The 22708-nt window shown below is 47.1% G+C and overlaps 1 protein-coding gene across 1 annotated transcript in view; it reads left to right on the plus strand.

Moving 5' to 3' along the window:
* Positions 1-22708, plus strand: part of LAMB1 (laminin subunit beta 1) — a 44660-nt gene that overhangs the window by 11819 nt on the left and 10133 nt on the right. Inside the window, exons 12-24 of the mRNA XM_005148413.3 lie at positions 619-698; positions 3133-3268; positions 5347-5505; positions 6309-6436; positions 6877-7000; positions 7539-7743; positions 7968-8111; positions 8208-8439; positions 8893-9056; positions 9407-9631; positions 10313-10530; positions 10631-10727; positions 21479-21848. Coding sequence (XP_005148470.2) covers positions 619-698; positions 3133-3268; positions 5347-5505; positions 6309-6436; positions 6877-7000; positions 7539-7743; positions 7968-8111; positions 8208-8439; positions 8893-9056; positions 9407-9631; positions 10313-10530; positions 10631-10727; positions 21479-21848 — 2282 coding nt within the window. The remainder of the gene's footprint in view (positions 1-618; positions 699-3132; positions 3269-5346; positions 5506-6308; positions 6437-6876; positions 7001-7538; positions 7744-7967; positions 8112-8207; positions 8440-8892; positions 9057-9406; positions 9632-10312; positions 10531-10630; positions 10728-21478; positions 21849-22708) is intronic.

The raw sequence follows: 22708 nt of genomic DNA on the forward strand, positions 1-22708 counted from the left end.
TAGGCCGTTAATTTGAGCAGGGGTTATTTCATGAGCATACATTTCCATTTAGTGTTTATGTGTGCTGGAGTGTTGTAGAAACACACTGTCAGATAACTGAATGTTTGTATAAACACTGGCAGGCTGTCTTATCTAACAGAGAACTACATGGAAAAGCTGAGCAAGGCTGCCTGTCCAACAACCAAGTTGCAGAGTAGCAGCCCTGCAGGAGCATTGGCCTATACAAAGTCCCACTGCCCCACACATGGATCTTTGCTGTGGTGTGATGTGCTGGGCTGTGATTATCCAAGCCCTTCGTGGGTCAGGAGCCCAGAGTGGTATAAGTGGTGCAGTAGGAGTGAGGTCTCTGAACTTGGGTCCTCTTGGGTCTTGCTTTTAAAGCTAGATGGAAAGATGTGGGTTTTCTTCTCAACCCCTTGGGATGGTTGACAAGGTGAAGGGGAGCTAGTGGGGAAGCTGCGTTGGTGGTTATGGGGGTAGACCCACAACCAGGGGAGCAGGGTTCATGGGTTGGGGACAGTCTCGGGTAGCTTATGCTGAATATGTTAAATGTGCCTTTGGGGTAGATGGGGTTAAATCGGCACCAGTTACAGTGCTGGTGATTTTTTTCTCTGGCAGCCTGAGCACTGGGGCCTGAGCAATGACATGGATGGATGTCGGCCATGCGACTGTGACCAGGGAGGAGCGCTGAACAACAAGTGAGTCTCAGCCTGGTTACTCTCTTGTAATCATTCACCCCAGTGAGTTCCACTTCGTTTGCAACCACAACATCCAGGATTCAATGTGCTCTGGAGGAGGATGTCTGGGACCATCTTTTTGCTCCAGAAAGTGGCAGGTCTTGGTTGCAGCAAGGGGTGACAGAGGCATCTGATTCTTCTCCATGCTGAGCAGCCTCCATTTGTGTCACCGGTACAGATGAACACGTGAAGCTTTTTAATGTAGCTTTGCCTTTGGTCAGCCAGGGTGGGAGCTAGCTGTGGGTTGAGCTTTGTCTTGGCCATAACCCAGGGTATGGTCCATGTCAAAGCTTTGTTCTCACAGGATCAAAGCAGGAATCATAGGAAAACACAGGTCTGGTTCTTGGTTTGCTCTCAAACTGGCCCTTTGGCAAATTTGTCTGTCTTTCTAGCAGTGCTGAGGGCAGCACTCTGGCAGCATTGTACTGCTGCATTGCCCTAGGGGTGCTGTGTGGGGTGGGATGCGGAGCTGGAAATGCCCATTGGGAAGGTGGAGATTTTTCAGAGAAGTGCGTAGTTTTGAAGGTGCATCCATCAGTAAGAGCATGGAAAGTGCTGGCTTAAATGCCTTGTCAGAGGGGTGCTGGGCAGCCAGCTCCTCCAACCACAGCAGTTTTCTGTTCATTAGGAGCATGTCTGACCCCAGGTTTTTCAGGAGCAGCAGCGTGCTCCTTCACTCTTTCCCCCTGCCCTTCCTTTCACAAGTCCTTTGAAATGTCCTGCTTTTGTCCAAAGCCACAGAAGTTTCCCAAGGGGGTAGATGAGCTGTTTCCCACTGAAACGCACCAGACCACACCAGGGCAATTTGGGACTGGTCCCAGTGTAACTCCTGTGGACACCCCTTCTGCAGCAGGGAGTGCCATGGGAACACCCTGCAGGCTGTCTCTCCCTTCGCTCCTCAGTGAATTATGACCCCTTCCTTAGCAGACAGTGGTGTGGTTCTTGGTGATCAGTTACTCCTCCGTGCTTGCTCCCTGCTCACTTACTCTGCACAGCTGCCCCAGCACAGCCACCTCCAGAGGTTTGGGGCACGGCTCAGCAAGGCTTTGCGGCATGTTTCCCATGCACTGAGCCCAGCGATTGCAAAACCTCGTGGGGAGGGGGACATGCAATGTCCTGGCGTGGGCAGGGGCCAGCTGTGCTTTCCTCCAGCTGCAGGAGAGCCTTGAAGCTCAGCTCCAGCTTCACTCTCTAACCTAAGTGGGAAGGGGGAGCTTTGCCCTACCCAGGGCTTCTCTCAGCTGCTAAATTGCTGCCTCCTGGTGCTGGTTCAGGGTGTGGGATGCAGGACTTGGCACAGCTGCACCTTACCCAAAATTCATCCCCTCTCTATGCTGTAGCCATCGTCATCCCCAGAGGGGAGACTTCCCTGCTCCCCTTCTGGGACACCTGGGGCACTTCTGGAATCTGAAAGTGAATCTCTAATTTCAGAACTGGTTTTAGTTAAAAATTGCTCTTAGCTTGGGGGCTTAAGAAGCCTGGAGATTTTCCATGGACACAATAGGGGTTTGACTTTGGAAAGTGTTCCTAAATTACACTCATATTTAAAGAAAAGGGCATATTTTGGTGGACCAAAAAACCTTTGTATGAAAACAATGTACCCAAAGATTCTTTATAATGTGGGGCTGACTCTCTGGGGACAACAAAATCACCAAAGGCAGTTTGGGGGTAGAGCTGTATTGAGAAAAGGAAATGGCTCATTATGAAGGAAGTGGAGCTGCTGTATGTCACCCTGGACAGATGTTCTGCATGCCCCAGAGATGGCTCTGGCTGTCTCAAGTCTTTAACTGTGTTTGTCATACTTTACATCAGTCAGGTGTGGTTTTCCCGTGTATAGCTGCTGGTGGGTGACCTCTGAGGATGTGCTTTGCAGCATACAAGAGTATACAATGTCCCAGGGCATGCAGGGTCATGCATGTTCTTGCTTTGCGTGAGCCAGACAAACAGATATGCTGCTTGCATGGCCTGCAAGCCTGGAGCTGAAGGCTGCCCTTGGCTTGCAGGACAGACATGCCTCTTGACTATGTCTGTGGTAACAAGTGAAGCTCCCCTAAGACTTCTGTCTGACCCCAGGGAACCGCCTGTATCCATAGCATGAAATCCTCTCTTAATTCAAATAGAGGAAACCACATGAAAACTGCCTACTGGAAATGGTCCCTGGTGTATGCTCATTCCCAGCCTGAGCCTAGGAGTTGTTTGGGAGAATAATAGCTGGGTTGAACCATTTTAGCAGTGCAGATGATCCAGCTGCAGAGCCTGAGAACATTCTGTGTCTAGACACAGCTGTGTCCAGAAGGGCTTCTCCTGTGTCTTAAAGCGTCAAAGCAGAAAATAGCTCTAGCACTGTCTTAGCATAGCCAAGATGTGTTGTAAATTCATTGCTCTTCCATTTTAGCTGCTCGAGTCAATCTGGCCAATGTGAATGCCGGCCCCACATGTTTGGACGTCAGTGCAACCAGGTGGAGCCTGGCTATTACTTTATTTCACTCGATCATTACATCTACGAGGCAGAGGAAGCCAGCTTGGGTCCCGTGAGTAGCAGTTTTAATGGGCTGGTGTTTCTGGACAGCAGCTGTGGGAGGGTTCTTTCACCATTTGAATGTTGGAAGCATCTGTTTCATACCCTGAGTGTTTTGCAATTAAAATGTGGAAAACAATACTGAATTGTATCAGAAAACCATCAAGCTATAGCTCTTCAATCTTAGTATCGATAAATAGTATGGTAATTTAAGGGGGGAAACTGCCATTTTTCTTTCTAAACCCATTTCTTTGATCATGACCATACAGTTCATTTCCTGTCAGCATCCTTCTTTGTCCCCCACTACATGTGCGCTCACCACACCCACTTCTCCTTCCCCTCTTATCTCTAGAGCTGGGGGAGACCAACACTGGCTCTTCCTTTTGGTGGCACTGAAACTGGTAGGAAACAAAGCACATATAAGCACATTGCCACAGCTTTGAGAGTTTCTGTACCTCAGTAACATTTCTTCTGTTAATGGCTTAAAACCATACTTGATTGTGCAAAAAACTGGTAGGTGACGTTGCCTCTGGCTTGGTTTTCCACCAGCATGGTTCATCAGGGTCTCCATCTCTTTCCATTCACCACTGCACGGCCTTGCTTTCAATTCATTATAACATCAAGGTGATTACATCAATTATTTCTGCCTCCAGCAAGGGGTCAGGGAGATGAGATAATGGTTCCTCTGAAGCAGCAGATGTCTGTCTGTTTGCCTGCAGCTGGGGCACCTGGTCCTAATTTATTTCTTTGAGGCAAAATGCAGCCACTTTGCAGTTTCAGACAAGGCAGATTTTTGCTCTCCAGTAACTGCAGAGAGAAGACAGTGCAGAGCACAAGTTGGGCTGCAGCAGAGGACATGTGAGCTGGCACAGGGAATTTGGTGCATTTGTGCCTCCCTGACTGGAGAGGTGGTACTCAAAACCTTGCCAAGGGTCAGGGATGGAGGATCCCGGTGTGAAAGCCAGCCTTGCTAAGCAAAGTGAGGGGATGTGTTGCTAGTTCGCATTCTGAAAGCTTCAGAACAAACCATTTTAAATAATGCCAGTACTGAAGATCCTCCTCACAGATCTGGTGGCGAACTGAAAACCGAATCCCTCGGCAGGGGCCCAGCACAGGACAAAATGAAGTGGCACAGAGTTGCAGGGATTTTCCGGGGGTACCAAGACCCCATGCTCCCCACAGCTGCATACCCTCACATCTCACCTGCCACCCTATCTAGGGAGCTCCAACTCTGTGTGCAAAGCGAAAGGGTAACAACTTATAGCCAAGCTCTCTTCAGAGTGTGAGAATACATGAGGGGATATCCTGAGGTGGTATATATGTATATATATAGTCACTTCCTTACGTTTTATCCCTGTCTTCTGAAGCAACTTCCTTAGGAATGCACAGGATGTTGTTCTATGGAGAGAACTATGCATGGATGCAGATACATTTAAACGGGAAGTTAAAGCACTTCACAACTCTGTTGCCTTTTTCCTCTCCTTTGCTTTATATAAAAAGTAGCACACAAAAACCTGGCCCTTCAGACCGAAAGGAGTGACCACATATTGATTTAACTATTAAATATCTAACAATGATTAGGATCTCTTGTTATTTAGTGACACCCTACTCGTGATGGCCATGGTCTGCTTTCCAAGTCTTATCCTGAGCAGTGGTTTGGTTTGGACCAGCCTGCTACAATCAGGAAGTAACTGGCACTCAACTTGGGCAGTTAACAGAGTAGTTACATGCCACTGCAGTAAATCCTGCTGCTGCAAGTATGATGTGAAAGGTCTTATGGTGAACAAGATGTAGTAGCTGGTGTATTAATTACTCACAGCAAGTTTTTAAATTTAATTCTCCATCATAACAGGAATGGGTGAACACTGCAGTGTTGTTTTATTTTATCTTTCTTGCTTTTTGTATATTGTTAAGTGGAAGGGCAATGGTGTGCACACATATGGGTTTAAAAGAGTTCGTGTTCTCTGGGCTGCAAACAATGGATGCTGTGATCCAGAAGTGATCCATCAGCAGAACTCATCACTTACATACTCCTGTGGGACTCACAAATTTAATGTATCCATATTAAATCTCTGTTCCCTGTTTCTGTAGGGAGTAAACATAATAGAGCGTCAGTACACGCCAGACCGCACACCATCATGGACAGGCATAGGATTTGTAAGAGTCCCTGAGGGGGCATACCTGGAATTCTATGTCGACAACATCCCCTACTCCATGGAGTACGATATCCTAGTCCGTTATGAGCCTCAGGTAGGTCTGTGAGCATGGGCATTACTGTATCCCAGCAAGTGCTGGCTGTCCCAGTGCATGACTGGAGCTTCCAGGAGTCATCAGGACTCTAAGGCAAGGATGGATGCTCAGTTAAATATCTGAAATATGCAAAAATCCAAGGAGACATTGACTATTACTGGTATTGTTTGCTTCATGGTTTCATTTATTACTGCATTGTTTCAGCACCTGTTTAATGAGCAAATTAAAAAGTGACAAGCCCTATCGGGACAGGTTAGAATATAAATTTAGCATCAGCCAGGCAGCCTTCTAGTGGGTAAAAAACAAAGTTATGTACCTTAGGAGACAAATTGTGTGTCTTAGATGTTGAATGCTGGCAGCCAAGAGTTTGCAAGCAGTTTGATTTTGCCTAAGGATAATTTGCAGGGTGAAGGGAAAGAGAAATAAACCCCAGGTCCTTACCTAGAGCTTGACAGCAATTGACTGCAATGAAAGATGCAGTATCCAGAGGTGGGGGGAGAGGAGGTCACTAAAGCCCTGTTGATGCTATGCCGCAGATGGGGCTGCTGCTTCCCTACACCTAGGAAACACAGGGAGGGAGGGAGAGAGTCTGTCGAGTTGGAGGATGACCAAGGGCACTTGCCTTGTCTTAAGCCAAACCTTCAGCTTGTGGATGCCCCATCGGTGCTGGAGCTGCAGCCCTATCCTCCTTGAAGCACACCAACCAACCTGTCTGTGCACACGTTTTTCCTGTCCTTAGCTCTGGATGCTCCCAGGAGCTTACAGCCATTGCTTGATGCTGATCACCCTTTATTGTCCCCCAGTTGCCAGATCAGTGGGAAAAAGCTGTGATCAGTGTCTCGCGCCCGGGCAAGATTCCCACAGGTAGCCGCTGTGGCAATACTGTTCCTGATGATGATCATCAAGTTGTCTCGCTGTCACCTGGCTCCAGGTTAGTACAGCTGGATGGGCTGAAAGGAGAAAAAAAACATTTAAAATATTGAAACAGCAATATCACGTTTTCAGCTTGCCTTGGCCTCCATGAACATGGATGAAATGTTATTTCCAGTGGGTTATAAAAACATATTCAGCATTGTATCTGTAGCCTTAAAACTTTAAGGTTTTTCTCATTTTCTGATGTATTTTGCTCAGTGTAAAGAGGGGGGAGTGTTTGCACAGCCTGTGGGTGAACATGGGTATGACTCTTTACCTTGCCGATAAGCTTTTCCTGTTCTACTTGCACAAGGCTTCAGACTGCCTCTCTCACATCACAGCTTTTGTTCTGCCTGGTCTTGGCTGCTTTTCGTTATCTTGATTGCTTTATAGGGCCACCTGAAATGCTTTATGGTGCTGGATGTTTGAAGTAAGAATTGTTTCCTGTTCTTACTCCAGATACGTTGTTCTTCCACGGCCTGTCTGCTTTGAGAAGGGGCTGAATTACACCATCCGCCTGGAGCTGTCCCAGTACTCCTCGGTGGATACAGAGACAGAGAGCCCATACACACTGATTGACTCTGTGAGCAGAAATTATTTCAGGGGTGCTCTGGGTAAAAGTGTATTTAAAAGCCTGAAAGTTTGCATCTCCTCTGGCATCCAAAATCCAAAAGTCCAAAGTAATGTTTTACAGCGTTGTTGCTTATGGCTGAAGCCAAATTGTAGCTAAACAATGTAAAGCAGCATAGGCTTCTTCAGTCTCAAAGTATGTGGGTTCTTCTGCTAAGAGACTTTTGCTGTATTTTACAGGACTGCAACTAGTTCCCCAGACCTATAGTTTCTTTGAGGGGGTTAATGTGTGCCGTGTATGTCATGAATGTTAACATCAACCTTTTTATTTTGAATGGATAAAATACAGATTTGGTGAGAATTTGGTAGATACCAGAACTGTTCCACCAAAAACTGGAGAAATGTCATCACTTCCCTTCCAAATTCTATTTGGCTATTTGTTTTGTGGATGAAAAAGTATGATAGAAAGCAGGATAATACTAAAATTGCACAGTTTTGATGGAGGTTATTTATAAATAGTGACACTCTGTCATTGTAAAATTGTTTTGTAGCTTGTTCTCATGCCATACTGCAAATCACTGGACATATTCACAGTGGGAGGCTCAGGCGAAGATGTGGTCACGAACAGTGCTTGGGAAACTTTCCAAAGATACCGGTGTCTGGAAAACAGCAGGAGTGTTGTGAAAACCCCCATGACAGATGTCTGCAAGAACATCATATTCAGCATTTCTGCACTATTACACGAGACCGCACTATGTACGTAACCATGAAGTTGTAGGGCAGCTGTTCCTAAAGTTGTAGGGCAGCTGTTCCTAAAACCCCTGTAGGGCAGGGATATCTTTGGGGTCAGCTGCGCCTGGAAGCTGGTTGGAGCTTGCAGGCAGAGTGGTTTGCATAGTGAAGGTGTGTGAATGGGCTGAGGCAGGTGAGTCATGTCTTGTGCCATGGTACTCACTCCCCCCATGCTTTTCTCCACTCAGCATGCCAGTGTGATCCGCAGGGCTCCCTGAGTTCAGTGTGTGACCCCAGCGGAGGACAGTGCCAGTGTCGTCCCAACGTTGTTGGAAGACAGTGCGACAGATGTGCCCCTGGCACCTTCGGGTTTGGGCCAAGTGGATGCCGACGTACGTTAAGCCCTTGGCTCTGGGCTCTGCTCTGGTCAGGGCCCTGCATTTAGGGCCTCCTTTGGAAATACAGCTCCTCTCCCTCTCTCCTTGCAGCATGCGAGTGCCATGTCCGAGGCTCCTACAATGCCTTCTGTGACGTGGAGACGGGCCAGTGCCACTGCCTCCCCGGGGTATATGGGCGGCAGTGTGACCGCTGCCTACCTGGCTTCTGGGGCTTCCCTAGCTGCCAGCCCTGCCACTGCAATGGCCACGCTGACGACTGTAACCCCTACACCGGGGAGTGCCTGAGCTGCCGGGACCACACGGCGGGACACAACTGTGAGAGGTACAATTGCCCCTTCCCCAGCCCCACTCCTTCCCCATATCAGAATATTTCCCTCCACTACTGATGCTCAGATGGGTGTAAAGCCACAGGGGAAGTCTCTGGATCCAGGAGCCAGAGCAGCGCTGGTGGTCTTGGAGGAGGATGGGAACGGGGACACCTTCTACCTGACTGCAGCCCTGCACCTCCCAGCAGCAAATGTTGCAGGACCCCAGGGCTTCAGAGAGGTTTTTTCCATTGCAAGCCTGCCTTGGGTCTCCTCCTCTTACACTGACAGCAGCCAGACAAATTTGCCGTTGTGGGCACAGCTACTTGGAGTGTGAGCGGCACAGGGGAGCCATAAGGGTGTTTCTGCCCTTTGGTTCTTCACAGTGATTGAAAACCTGAGCGTAGTTAGAGCAAGGCTACAGTCTGTTTGCCTGCAGTCCCTTGCATGCCATGAACCCCACTGTGCAGGTGCCAGGCTGGCTACTATGGAGACCCCGTCCTGGGATCAGGCGACCACTGCCGCCCCTGCCTCTGTCCTGACGGCCCCGAGAGTGGACGCCAGTTTGCCAGCGGCTGTTACCAGGATCCAGTGACGCTGCAAGTCGTGTGTGTCTGTAGCGTGGGATACATAGGTACTGGGCGGGTGCATGAAGGGGGGCTGGTTGGGTTGAACCTTCCCATGAGAAAGGGTCCAGCATCACTGTGTTGCTGCTGGAGGCTGGCAGCACTTGAAGGTGCCAGGTCAGAGCAGGTTGTACGAACCTCATCCTCGTCACCATGGTGGTTGGCAAAGGCAGACAGGACAGCAGTGGAACCAAGAGGATGTGTGTGCTGACAGCACTGCCTCTGTTGCTTTGAGCATAAGCCAATTAACACCCACCCCCCATTAATAGCCTTTGTCTTGCCTCAGTCTTGCCATTTATGGGGCTGGCCTCTAGCGATCCGTGATGGTAATTCCCACTGTGCCTGTTTGTTCAAACAGGCAGTCGATGTGATGAATGTGCGTCTGGCTTCTTTGGGAGCCCCGACGAGGTTGGCGGCGCCTGCCAGCCATGCCAATGCAACAACAACATCGACACTACTGACCCGGAGGCCTGCGACAAGAAGACGGGAATGTGCATGAAGTGCCTGTATCACACGGAGGGTGAAAACTGCCACCTCTGCAGACAGGGCTATTATGGGAGTGCCCTGCAGCAGGACTGCAGAAGTGAGTGGGGAGACAGTGGCCACAACCCCTCAACCAGCCATGAACAGTTCAGTGGCTGCCTCAGCTCTTCTGTTGGGGGACATTTCGGGTGGAGGGGAAACCTCATTACCTCCATCTGGCATTTTGTGCCAGTGCCCTGGAGTAGGGCTCCTGGCTGGGAGAGGAGTCCTTTACTTTTGACAGGGAGAGCAGGGACAGCATTTACATGTGCTTTTGCAGGAGCGGTGTTTCTTGCCTTCTTGTTTGCCTCTTCTCCAGATATGGGGTTGGTGGGGTGAGGGTTTGGCTTTTGTCTGCACCAGTATCCTTGCGGATCTGGCTGGACAGTGCGAGCCAATCCAGGCAGTGGGGAGGCAGACCCTCCTCTCCCTCAGCACCAGACACAGCCTGGCAGGGCAGATGGGTTGCTGGGTGGGTGAGCAGAGCCCTGCTCTGTTTGATGTGCCGTTGGCCGCTCCAACTGGATCCGCCACTGTAGCCAGCTGACGGGATCTGGTCAGGCTTAGGCTTTGGTTGAATACCAAAGGAGGAAAGAAGAGGGGGAAGGCTGGACTCCTAGAACAAGAGGCTGCTGTCACCTGCTTTGTGCTTGGGCAGAAGCTATAGAGATGGCCAGCCCGAGACATCAGTATTCTGGTACTGACAGGCAGTGGCATCAGCTGCCATGCTCTTCCCTCACAGAGTGCGTCTGCAACTACCTGGGCACCATGCGGGAGGACTGCGAGGGCTCAGAGAGCTGCCGGTGTGAGGCAGCCACAGGGCAGTGCCGGTGCCTCCCCAACGTGGTGGGGCAGACCTGCGACCGCTGTGCCCCGCACACATGGAGGCTGGCCAGTGGCACCGGGTGCGAGCAGTGCGACTGCGACCCTGCACGCTCCCTCGGGCCTGCCTGCAATGAGGTGAGGGGAGTGTGGGGCACACTCTGACCGCTTGGCCTTTGCTCTGGTGCCGGGCTGAGCTGCTGAGGGATCACATCACCTGTTTCATTGTCTTTGTCAGTTCTCAGGACAGTGCCAGTGCATGCCAGGCTTTGGAGGCCGGACCTGCCGCGAGTGCCAGGAGCTTTTCTGGGGTGACCCAGGCGTGGAGTGCCGAGGTGAGTCCAACCCCAGTGCCTGCTCTGCTTGGAGATGACCCAGTGGGCTGTGGTCACCCTCTGTGTGCTGGGACACTTCTGGGAGCAGCTCCTTCAGTGACCCCTGCCAGTGTCCACGCAAGCCTTGGGAATGATGGAGATGGCATGGGGGGGTCTGTCCTTGCGGTTTTGGTGTCTCTGGGGATGGAATCAGCAGGAGCCTGGCCTGGCGCTTGCCTGGTTTACATTATTTCTTGTAGGACTCTTATCTGTGGAGAGACTTTTTAGGTGGGGTTGTTGTGATAGGATGAGGGTTGATGGTTTTAAACTTAAAGAGGGGAGATTCAGGCTGGATGTGAGGAGAAAATTCTTTACAATGAGGGTGGTAAAATACTGGCACAGGTTGTCCAGAGACGTGGTAGATGCACCATGATCCTGATGCAACCTGATCTAGCTGAGGCTGTCCCTGCTTATTGCAGGGGGTTGGACTAAATGACGTTTGAAGGTCCCTTCCAACCCAAACTATTCTATGATTCTATTCTGATTATTTAGAAACAAATACCCCTGTTTAGAAACTAACTCTTCTTTAACTGTTATGTACCAATTCTGTCAGGTAAGCCACTGTGGTAAGAAAACCATATCACAAGTGCTTGGGTTGGAGAATTGATCTGGAAACCAGTTTACTTTGCCTTTTGGTTTTACATAGTGGAAGACCACTGTCTCCTCCTGTGTCCTGTCAGGGAGACTGGGTCTAAAGAAGTACGGTTTTTGGTTTAGTAGGCTTTTCTTATGTTGTGGTTTAACCCCAACCAGCAACTCAGCCCCACGCAGCCTCTCGTTTGCTCCCCACAGTGGGATGGGGAGAGAATCAGAAGGGTAAAAGTGAGAAAACTCATGGGTTGAGATAACGGCAGTTTAACAGGTAAAGCAAGAGCTGCACAAGCAAAGCAAAACCAGGAATTCATTCTCCACTCCCCATCACAGGCAGGTGTTCAACCATCTCCAGGACAGCAGGGCTCCATCACCTGTAGCAGTTACTTAGACACACAAACACCATCACTACAAATGTCCCCCCTTCCTTCTTAATCCCCACCTTTACATGCTGAACATGACTGCATATCGTGTGGGATATCTTTGGGGTCATCTGTCCCAGCTGTGTCCCCTTCCAGCTCCTTGTGCACCCGCAGCCTGCTTGCTGGTGGGGTGGTGTGAGGAGCAGGAAAGGCCTTGGCTCTGTGTAAGCACTGCTCAGCAGTAGCTAAAACACCCCTGTGTTATCAGCACTGTTTCCAGCATAAATAAAAACCATAGCCTCATACTATGCTATGAAGCTACTATGAAGAATATTAACTCTGCCCCAGCCAAAACCAATGTACCTTATATTTCAGTTGAAAATAAAGGAGCTAGTAGAAACCATGCAGTGGGTTAGCCATAGCTACGTGCCACAAAGCAGAGCCACCATGAGGTAGCTTGTTTAGAAAACTGGATGCTCTCTGTCCTTTCATTATAAACAAGTCTGTTCATTAGCTAGAAAAGAAACTTCAAACACTGTCCAGACCAGAACAAACTTGTAGCTCTGATCTGTTCAAATAGGAACCTTTGCCAGGAGGGTTTGCAATAGATTAAGGTATTTTTTCCTGCAGGGAAGAATGTGCTTGCTGTGGTCTTTAATAAATCGCTTACAATAGAGATACCTTAGAGGCCATTATCTAACCAGATAGGCAGGTCGCAGCTACTTGGTTAATGCAGCAGATGAAAGGAGTGGGGAATTGTCCCAGTTTCTGAGTACATACTGGGTTTCTTGGGGAGAGGCAGCCTTTCGGGGAGGCTATGTGTGTTCTGGCATGGTGAGGGGCACTGACCCTGCTGGCTCTGCAGCAGTAATTGTCTCTTGGTATCAGCTGTCTCCATCAGGGTTTATTGATGGAGTCCATCTGCATACCTAATCGTCAGGATTCTGCAGCATACCAGCATTTCTGGTCTCTCATGGAGTTTCTGCTGGCTTTTGAGCATGTCAAAACCTTTTTTAATGTTTCTGAAAGACAGGACCTATCCTTCTGAGCCTGTTTTTTACCATGCAAGCTCTACACTTTCCTTCTAACCTGCCACTCCTGCCAGGAGACTCATTCGAATGGAAATGCAGATTTTCCTTCAGGATTGCATCTGAGGCAGGTGGAGAGAGCTGGTGCCAAGCTGGTGAGGTCCATTGCACCCTGTGGCACAATGCTTCGGATGGGCTCCAAGTATGCATTTGCTTGTGGCACATATCCAGCCCCATGGTGCTGTGTGGTGGAGTCAGTGCTTCCTGCCTTGTCTCTCATCCTTCCTCATCAGGGAGAGAAGCAACTGACTTCTCAGCCCTCATTTAGTCCCAGTGAGTGGAGGGATGATGTTCAGGTTGGCAGATATGCAGCTACTGCATGGGCAGGCAGCCGAGTGATAAGCAGCTTGCAGGCGAACTGGAAAGCTGCCATTTAAGGAGTTATAGAGCAATACCCATGGAATATAAGTTAAATGTGGCCTGTGGCCAAGGTGAAGCTAGAACTGAGGTGGGGATTCATCACAAAGAAGTTGGCTCTGGTTGCAGGGGGACACATGGACTCCTGGCCATGGCATTTGCTACCTGCCCTTGGCAGCATGCACATGCTGGCCCAAGCAGCCAGTAGAGCCACATTTTGTGCTGTGCTCAGGAAGAAAATATGAACTGATCTGGGTGGGAAGTAGAAGAGCTTTGAACTGGGTTAGACTGGAGAGTCTTCACTGTGAGCACCAGGCTGATAAGAGGTGTGAATGTCAGTCTCAATGACTTCAGGGTGGGATTTTCCACTGGCCAGAGCACATGGCTTCTGCTCAAAGTTGCAAATTGCAGGGTGAATCACTCAAGAGGCAGTGATGTGTGATCCCCTCACAAGAGGTCTTCAGGCTGTTGGCACTAAGAGACATGGGCTTCTGCTGAGAATTGGGAACTGTACTGCCCATGTTGCTGTGACAACTTTTACAGATTTTTTAATTACAAAAGAAAAGATGAGGTCATGTGAACATAAGTGCCTGCAAATAACAGCTATATGGAGATGTTCTAAATGGTCCATCTAGGGAGCCCCCATGGGTTTCCCGGCGCTTGCAGAACACTGAGCTGTGGATGTAGTGCAGGGGTCCCAGCACACTGTGCTGGAAACCAAACTCCAGGGCATACTTCCCTGCCATCGCATCCTCATTGGTGGCAGTGACCATTGCTTGCTTGTGTTCTAGAAATCGTAAAATCGGAGATGGTGAAGCAGAACCCCAGATAGGCAGGGTTTTGCATCTGGTCTGGGTACTTTGATTTGCCGTCTGTGCTCCTTGTGGTGGAGAGAAAGTGTCACCACACTCTTCTCTGTGTGGATCACTGAGACCACACTGCTGGGGCAAGCTAAGGTGGATGCCGACCTTTGGGGAGCATCTCAACCCCACAGGACTGGGTATGCCCCCACCACCCACAGATGTTCACTGGGAATTACACAACACAGTCCGTAGGACTGGGTCTTCAGAGACTGCTTATCCTATGCCTTAAAAAAGCATAAGGCTTACTCAGTTAATTTAACATGAAGTGTGAAACAAGCATAGAGGACAGGGGAAAGCACGTTTCTCTTGGCCTCATCCAGATTCATAGGAGGATTACAATGAGAGGAGCTATGCTGTGAGAATCATCTGCTCAGGGGGGCAATGCCGGCCCCTTCTGGCTGTTGCTTCAGTTGCAAGCTATATGCATCTCTGCACAAACCTGCACATGAACATGTGTGTGTGCATAAGAAGCCTTGGTAAGGTAGTAATAAGATTTCAAATTTCATGAAACTCTAGTCTCCCAGGCATTCTGCTGGAGCTTTTCCAAAGCCTGGCAACCAGAGTGCAGGACTCTACATGTTCAGCTCTGCACCAGCTTCAGCCCACAAAGCACATTTCTGGCAGGAGGCTCCATGCTCCCAGGAAGCCTCAGAGGTACAGTGTGGTTTTATGTGCAGATCAGACCATGCCCTTTTACAGTAGGTATTTGAAATATATGTATTTCATATAATATAAAGGAGGTGGCAGGTTTAGTATCATTACTGTTTTAATGAATTGAACAGACAGAGCAGAGCACAGTTAGTGAAAGGTACGGTGTGAGATTGAAAGTTAGATTATATTGCTGTATCCCCTTTTCAAGAAGCATACCATTATCACTCTTTTTCTGTGTTGAACTTGAGTATCAAGCCCTGTTGTAAAAAAAAAAACAAACAAACAGAATTTAACTGAACTAAAATGAAATAAGTCATGTTTTTTATCCAATACTCATTGCAGACATTGCAGAAAGTTAATTTTATCAGTTTTTCATCTTTGTGATGTACCTGGTGCCAGAACATCTGTTCTGTGAAAATTACCCCATTGCCATTTAAGAATAGGCTTTGTAGTCTTAATTTAACACCTGTGTCTTAAGCTAGACAGGCTGAGAAAGTTGGGGCTGTTCAGCCTGGAGAAGGCTGCGTGGAGACCTCATAGCAGCCTTCCAGTATCTGAAGGGGGCCTATAGGGATGCTGGAGAGGGACTATTCATTAGGGACTGTAGTGATAGGACAAGGGGTAATGGGTTGAAACTTAAACAGCAGAGGTTTAGACTGGATATAAGGAAGAAATTCTTTACTGTTAGGGTGGTGAGGTACTGGAATGGGTTGACCAAGGAGGTTGTGAATGCTCCATCCCTGTCAGTGTTCAAGGCCAGGTTGGATGAAGCCTTGGGTGATAGGGTTTAGTGTGAGGTGTCCCTGCCCATGGCAGGGGGTTGGAACTAGATGATCTTGAGGTCCGTTCCAACCCTAACTATTCTATGATTCTATGTAGGCTGCTTTTACAGATGTTTATGGTTTGGAGAGAAGGATTAGCAGATGTTTGCCTTCTGTCATAACTGTCTAAAGGAAGTTGGACAAATTCTACACTAAAGAAAATATGGTTTTCACTTTGAATTTCAGAATTTCAAGTGACCTGTGGTCTTAGAATACTGTAATCTACACTGATAGTTCCCCAGAAATTGCCCTTTTGGCAAGGTCTGCTAATATGTTACAGTGCAACACAACTTGAGTAATTCTAGGCTGGGATCTTAACACTCATGCTGCAAATCGTAACACTGAGGAGTCAGCAATATGCTTATGGGGTAATTTGAATCAATAGCTGATTATTCTGAAGAAATTTGCTAGCTCTGCAAAACCTCCCACCTTACAAATTGCTGGATGGTTTTCTCATCAGAGTGTCTCACTACCACTGGGAAACGATGCCAGAAAATCATGTCTGAACAAACCCTTTGTTTTCTTTGCTGCGGAGGAGTTAAACATTTGATGCTTTCCATCTCCCATCTCAAGCTGCAAAGAAAATATTTCTGCAAAAATGACTCCTGTTCTGTGTAGGATGATGCAGGGAGCTTGCTTGTTCCTAGCATCCTGCAATAGGGCATTAAACACTGAGACTGATCTTCAAACAGCCCTTTCAGTATCCATTTTATCATCTCAGCTGTCATATCAGCCACTCGGACACACCTTAATTTAAATGAAGAAGTATGCAAATATGCTACGTATTAAATTACAGTCATTTAAATGGAAGTCAGTTCTAAACACTTAAAATCAGAGGGAAAGGTAACAGCTGTCAGAGTAAGTGAAAGATAAAGCAATTCATAGACACTCATGAGCTTAAAGCAAACTATACGAGCCAGTCATTTACTTTAGAATTTCCCCCCTTAGGTCTCCCTAAGACTACATTCAGTAAACATGTATGAGTGTTACTTGTATCTTAAAGATCAGGAAAAATTACTGAAAGAGGGAATGCATTGATCAAGGTGGTATAAAAATTACCCATGGATACTCTGTGTGTGTGTACGCACATACTGCATATGCACTTATGAACAGATGCAGCTGCAATCTTTTATACTTATAAGCTGATAATCAGCAGAGCCTGACTGAATTTGGCTAAATAATTTTCCTGTCAAAAAAGAGATTTCACTTAAGTCAAATTATGCCACAGGAGAATGTCTGATTGAGTTAAACACTTGTTTAAAGAAAGCAATACATCCAGTTACAAAATGACATTTCAAACCAGAAACCTATTAATTTAGTAAATAGTCCCTTGAAAACCCTCAAATCTTTGGCCAGCCATTTCAAAATACCTTTTTCCTTCACTGTATTTTCCATGGAGGACCCTGCTTTGCTTACCCATGACAGATTTGGTCCCTGTCTAACACTGATTTTCAAAGCAAGCAGCCCATCTGGGTTAACTTACAGACCTTCACCTCAGCCTTGCTCTACCCCTGTGTATGAAGGGAATCAACCATTTATCTTGAAGGCTGTTTCCAATCCAAACTTGTTAAGGCATCTAAATCTCTTGCAGTAAACTCAGTATCTCTGTGATTTTGCAGTGCAAAATGAACTACTTTTCTTAGTTTCTAGTGTTGTAAGCATAAGCAAGGCATTTAAAAGGGGCATACAGGACTTTGTTTTTCCCTATACCACATTTTCTATGTTAAGTGGAATATAACATCCTGGCTAGCTATTGAGTAATATCTATAACACTTCTGCATCCTTAGATAGGCCTCTCTGTGTGTTTCTTGAAAAAAAAATAACCAGGTATATGCTAGAATTAGCTGTGATACAGCTACTCAGGTGTTATATCAGACTTAGTGTGCAGGTTGGAGCCAAAATCTCCAAAGCCAATAAGATTCTGTTTGGGTTAGCCTGTTTTTAGTACATCAGAAGCAAATCAGTCATAACAGCATCATTAGCACTGGACTGTGTAGAAGCTGGCTTACATGGTGACCATAGGAATAGTTGGACGTCAGCAGAGAAGGCGTTAGAGGAGCAAGAACTCCATTGTGGCTGGAAGTGATGCTGAGATACTCTGGCCAAAACCAGTGCTGGGCATGACTTGCTGGTCATATTGGCATAGTGTTCACTTTTTTTCTAGCAGGTGATAAGATTCAAGGCATCTCCCGTTTTCACATCCCAGTTTATTGGTGGTGATAATCCAATGTCACGTGAATCTTTCTGGTGGATGTGCACCTACCACCATGAATGATGGATGAACGTGTAATACAGTTACTTTTCCATGAGCTATTTGCCAGTCCTGTGCTTGCCTTATGCAGCCTGTGCCAGCTAGGAGGTCCTCTTTTCCTTTCACATGGATCCTGCCAGTGTCACTGTGCTTTTGTCCCTTTTGGACAAAGTTGCTGCTTTTGTCACTTCAGGACAAAGCACCCTGAAATCTCACAGAGGCTGAGGCTGGTTTGGTGTTGTAGGAGGCAGAGAGGTGAAGCCTGTGTACTGAGCTATTTGCCTAGTGGCCTACAGTGTTCCTGTACTGTGGCCTACAGGAGCTCCTCACTACTTAGAAGGCTTTATATGCTCTTGGCCTGGGCTTGTTTACTTCCTCTTGAGAACTGGCTGCAACTCAAGTCAGTGGAAGGTTTGATCCCCACTATGCTATAAAGGGAAGATGGTCTCTGCAATGGCCTTGGACATGCTCCTTGCTGGGATGTGAAGTAGCCTGGTAGTGGTGGTATCCAGGGCCCAGGAAATGGGACTTGAGCATTAGAGGTGTGGCAGATGTTGGAGGTCCTGTTCCACACTACCTTGAAGGGCAGTTTCTGTGGGTTTCTGGCTTAATTTCATCATTAATGCAGTGTCCAGAAATTCGATATCAGCTTCTGGTAAAAGTACTCAGAGACTGCCTCTAGCAAGGAACAGAGCTGGTTTCTGTCATCTCTGGTGGAAGTGCTTGGCTACAGTCAGCTAACCTTCAGAAAAGAAGATCACATATAACCGAACACTGGCACGTGTGTGTCATTTGTGAGATGAAAGGTTTGCTCACAGTATGCGAAATGTAAGAGGGGCAGTCATGCTTTTGTGAGAGTTAAAAAATGTTTCAGTCAGTGCCACAACAAGGAATAGTCCAAGAGCTGTAGCTAGAGAGACCATACCACCAACCTAGGGAAATGCCTCCAAAATCTGTGAAATGGGAAGAAAATAAAATCAGCTGGAATCTTCTTATCCCAGTACTGGGGGAGGCTGTTTATTGTTTTCTTTTAACTTACGTGATTTTACTCAAAGATAAAATTGTCCTGTTCTAGTTTTTAGTTTGAAAGCTGGTGTGGCTCTGTGCATGGTTGATGACTTGGGAAGAGCATAAGGAAAAAAAAAAACAAGTGTGAAACCAGCACTTTTGAAGGCTATTTTATATGTTGGGTTCACACGACTGAGGTAATGCAGAGCCAGCATTGCCTGCTTCTGGGCTTATCAGAGAATCCTAAAATGGAGAAATAACCCACATTCTAGCTGCCTTGTATAATTTTCTCTTGGGCCCCACAAAGCTTATTTGTAAGGTTTGTAGAATTCTAGAAATGTGGTAATTCTTCCAACTGTGGTGCTGTGCTTAGAATAAATGACTTCTTTGCTCTTTATCATCTCTCAGCAGGCAGCTGTGGAGTTTGGGTTTTCACTTTGCGCATGAGTTAGTACTGAAATTCTCCTCTCCCCTTCCCCAGTATTTTCTGGCTTCAGAGATTTTGGAATCCACATTACGATGTAAATGCTACTAAAGCCATGTCATCTGCCTTTCCTGAACATGCAGGTATTCAGGAGTAGAATTACCAACATGTTAGGGTGAGGTTTTTTCCCTTTAAGCTTTGTAAATCCTCAAGTAAATATAGCGATCTCATTTGCCAGCAGCAAGAATTCATGTAACTTGATCAGATCTCTGGATCTTTGAGAAAAACCACATGCCATTTAGCCTCTTTCTGTGCAGAGGAATTTGGACAATTCATCATTATACTGAGGGCCTTATTAGTTGACAGAAGGGTTAACTGACCTTCAAACAGGAACTCAACAGTTTGCCTGCAGGGAACATATTCCATGGTGAGTTGACTACTTAAGCACTTTCGATGTAAAGTAAAAACACTCTCTTGTGTCAGGGTATAATTCAAAGAACAAAGGACCATTTTGCTCAATTGTGCAGGCAGCAGAAGTTATTTTTGTCTCTTGCCTATCATATTCACATTGTACAAGAAAGTCATTTTGTTGAGGAGCAGTTTGTTCTGCTGAGGCTCTTTGTGGGATTTTTGAACTGAAGACCACCACTGTGTTTTAGCATTGAAGCAAACAATGCATGATCTTGAAAACAGCTTTGTGTTTTACCCTTTTTTCAAGGGGGCATGTGCTTGGGGTGTGTGAATTGATTTATGGGCCTTTTTGAGCCATTAACCTCCTTCAGGGATGCCTGGTAAATGGATGTGTAAGTAAAAGCTTTTACTAGGTATCACAGTCCTCTCCCTGTTGAAGGAATGTGTGCGTGGCCTGCTTTAGGTGTACTCTGCCATGACTGTGGTAAATGATCTGTATATTTTCAAGGCCCCTCTTTTTGTTTCTTTCTGCCATCCCTTTATTGAAAGCTTTGCAGGTTGATAGTTTCTTCTGGTGCTGCCGCCCACGGAATTAAGGAGGAGAGGTGAAGTGTAGCACCACTGCATGGAAACACTTCTGCTAGCGTTATTGGGTACAAATTGTGTCAGTCCTTTTAGAAATGACTGTGCATCAGTAAATTAATTAAGTAACTTATCTTCATGGTGGGTTAGTGCCAAAGAAGTGCATCTTTATCCTAAAAGCATATTAAAAAAGGGTGGTGCTCAAACCCTATCACTCCAATTTGGCAACCACCTGGAGCCCCAGGGTCTTACCTGACTAGCATGTATAAAGATAGGTAGGTGCTCACAGTTACAGAAATAAAGTAAGAATGAACATCCATTTCAGGAAGGTGTGAATAGTAACTCCTGAGATGGTGCTCAAAATGCGAAGCAGGTAAAATAGAAATACCTGTTTCATTGTCTTCATTCCCACTTGAGAGTGACAGTGTGTGGGCTCTGGGTCATTAGCATCTGCTCTCTCAGACACGGCTGCCTATGGCCACATTCTTTGTTCTATTCTACCTTTCACTGCCTGATTTTTTTCTCATTTTCTGTATACGCAAAAAATCAGCCCAGTGCCAGGCTCCTCAAGGCACGTCCTGAGCCAGGCCCTGTACCTCTGCACAAAAGATCTCTTATGGGCTGTTACACCATAAATTTGTAATGTTCTTTTCATGTTCTTTGAAGCAACCTCAACTTTTAGCACCCATAGTGTCTTGTAGGAGGGAGCTCTGCATCTTAACGGAGTGCTGCATGAACTATGTCCTTTTATTGAGCTGTTTGTGTCAGGTGCCTGAGAAGGTGGTTGGGTTTTGATCTGCTGTATTCTTCAGTTCACCCCTACACCCTGTGCTGGAGGAGACTGTTAATGGTTGTTCCATGTTCACTTTTTCCATTTCATTCATGTTTTACTCTTTAAACCCTGTACTATATGTCTGCCTGTCATTTCTTTTCCTGTCTGGAAAGCCTTGCTCTACTTACTCTTCTCTGTAGGTGTGAAATTGATGTTGTCTTCAGTTGCTATTCAGTTAATATCCAAACACTGCAAGAAGTGTTCATCCTTGCTCCATACTTTGCCTGTTTCTGAGATGTGCAAATCCTGGTCTCCCTTAGAGTTCTTTCCCTATCTGTCTCCCCTTTCACACTCAGTCCTGCTTCCCTATACCCAAGCAGGCACATCCATAATTAGCTTTTTATAATCCAAACACAGACCACTTCTATACTCATTTCACCACTTCATTGTAATCGAGTTTATTTTCTCCCTGCCTCTGTCCCTGTCATTTCCCTCACCACAGCCTTCACATGTACCTTTTTCTCCTTCCAGCATGTGATTGCAACCCTCGTGGCATTCAGACCCCACAGTGTGACCGTGCCACTGGGCAGTGCATCTGCAATGAAGGGGTGGAAGGGCCACGCTGTGACAAGTGCTCCCGGGGCTACTCAGGCTTCTTCCCTGACTGCGTGCCATGCCACCAATGCTTCGCCCTCTGGGACATGATCATCAGTGAGCTGTCTAATAGGACCCAGCAGTTCCTGGACAGGGCTAATGCCCTCAAAATCACTGGAGTCACTGGCCCATACCAGCAGACACTCAATACCCTGGAGGAGAAACTCAGTGAAATTAAAACCATCATTGCTCAAAATCCAGCTGCCGAGCCCCTGAAAAACATTGGGAATCTCTTTGAGGAAGCAGAGTGAGTACAGTCACAATTATATGGATAAGTCTGGTGTGGGATGGCGTGGGAGTGAGTGCCAGTGAGCTGGGATTTACATGAGTGACTGGTGTCATGAGTGAGCTGGGATTTACATGAGTGACTGAGGACACCCAGCTCTGCTCCTCCAGATGTGGCTCCTAGTGCTGGTGAAGCACTTTGCCATGCTCTGTTCCAGCAGTGAGCACCTGTCCTACAAGCAGAAACCTGGCCTGGAAGGTAGGAGCAGTGCAGCTGACATGCTCTGAGCAGGGGTTGTCCTGCTCTGCTGTGCACCAGGCAGCTAATTACCACTGAGGCACTCATGCTTGCCTTGCACTCCCCTGGGGCAAAGGACAAACACTGCTATTATGTGAGAGAATGAAGAGGGGAGAGATTAAATTCCTGGATTTCCGAGTGTAGCTGATGAGTTGGAAACTTGGTCTCCTTTTGCACTCTGAGCATGTATGTGTGGGAAGCACCAGCTTTATAGCAAAGATTGTTTCCATTTTTCTCAGGATAGGAGCCTTGTATTTTGTGTTAGGGCAAGGCATACAAAAGATGGCAGTTTGTGCTTTTGGAGATGAGGCAGTTTAACATCAAGTAGGATTACAGATGCTTTCTAGTCCTGGGTGCAACCACTCGAATTTGCTTGTGCATTATGAAGGGGACTGCACAAAGCAAAAGGGTGAGGATTAAAGCACAGATGTCTCAATTAGGAATAGCTTGTGCCCTGCAGCTCACTCTTTCCAGCTGGAGAGCTGGGGGTTGCTGCTGCATTTTGGGCTCTGTGTGTGCTGAGGGAGGACAGAGCAGCTGAAAAGCTGCTTTTCCTTAATGTACATATATATATATATATGTAC

Source organism: Melopsittacus undulatus, chromosome 5 (genome assembly GCF_012275295.1).
Source record: "Melopsittacus undulatus isolate bMelUnd1 chromosome 5, bMelUnd1.mat.Z, whole genome shotgun sequence".
NCBI classification, from domain to species: Eukaryota; Metazoa; Chordata; class Aves; order Psittaciformes; family Psittaculidae; genus Melopsittacus; species Melopsittacus undulatus.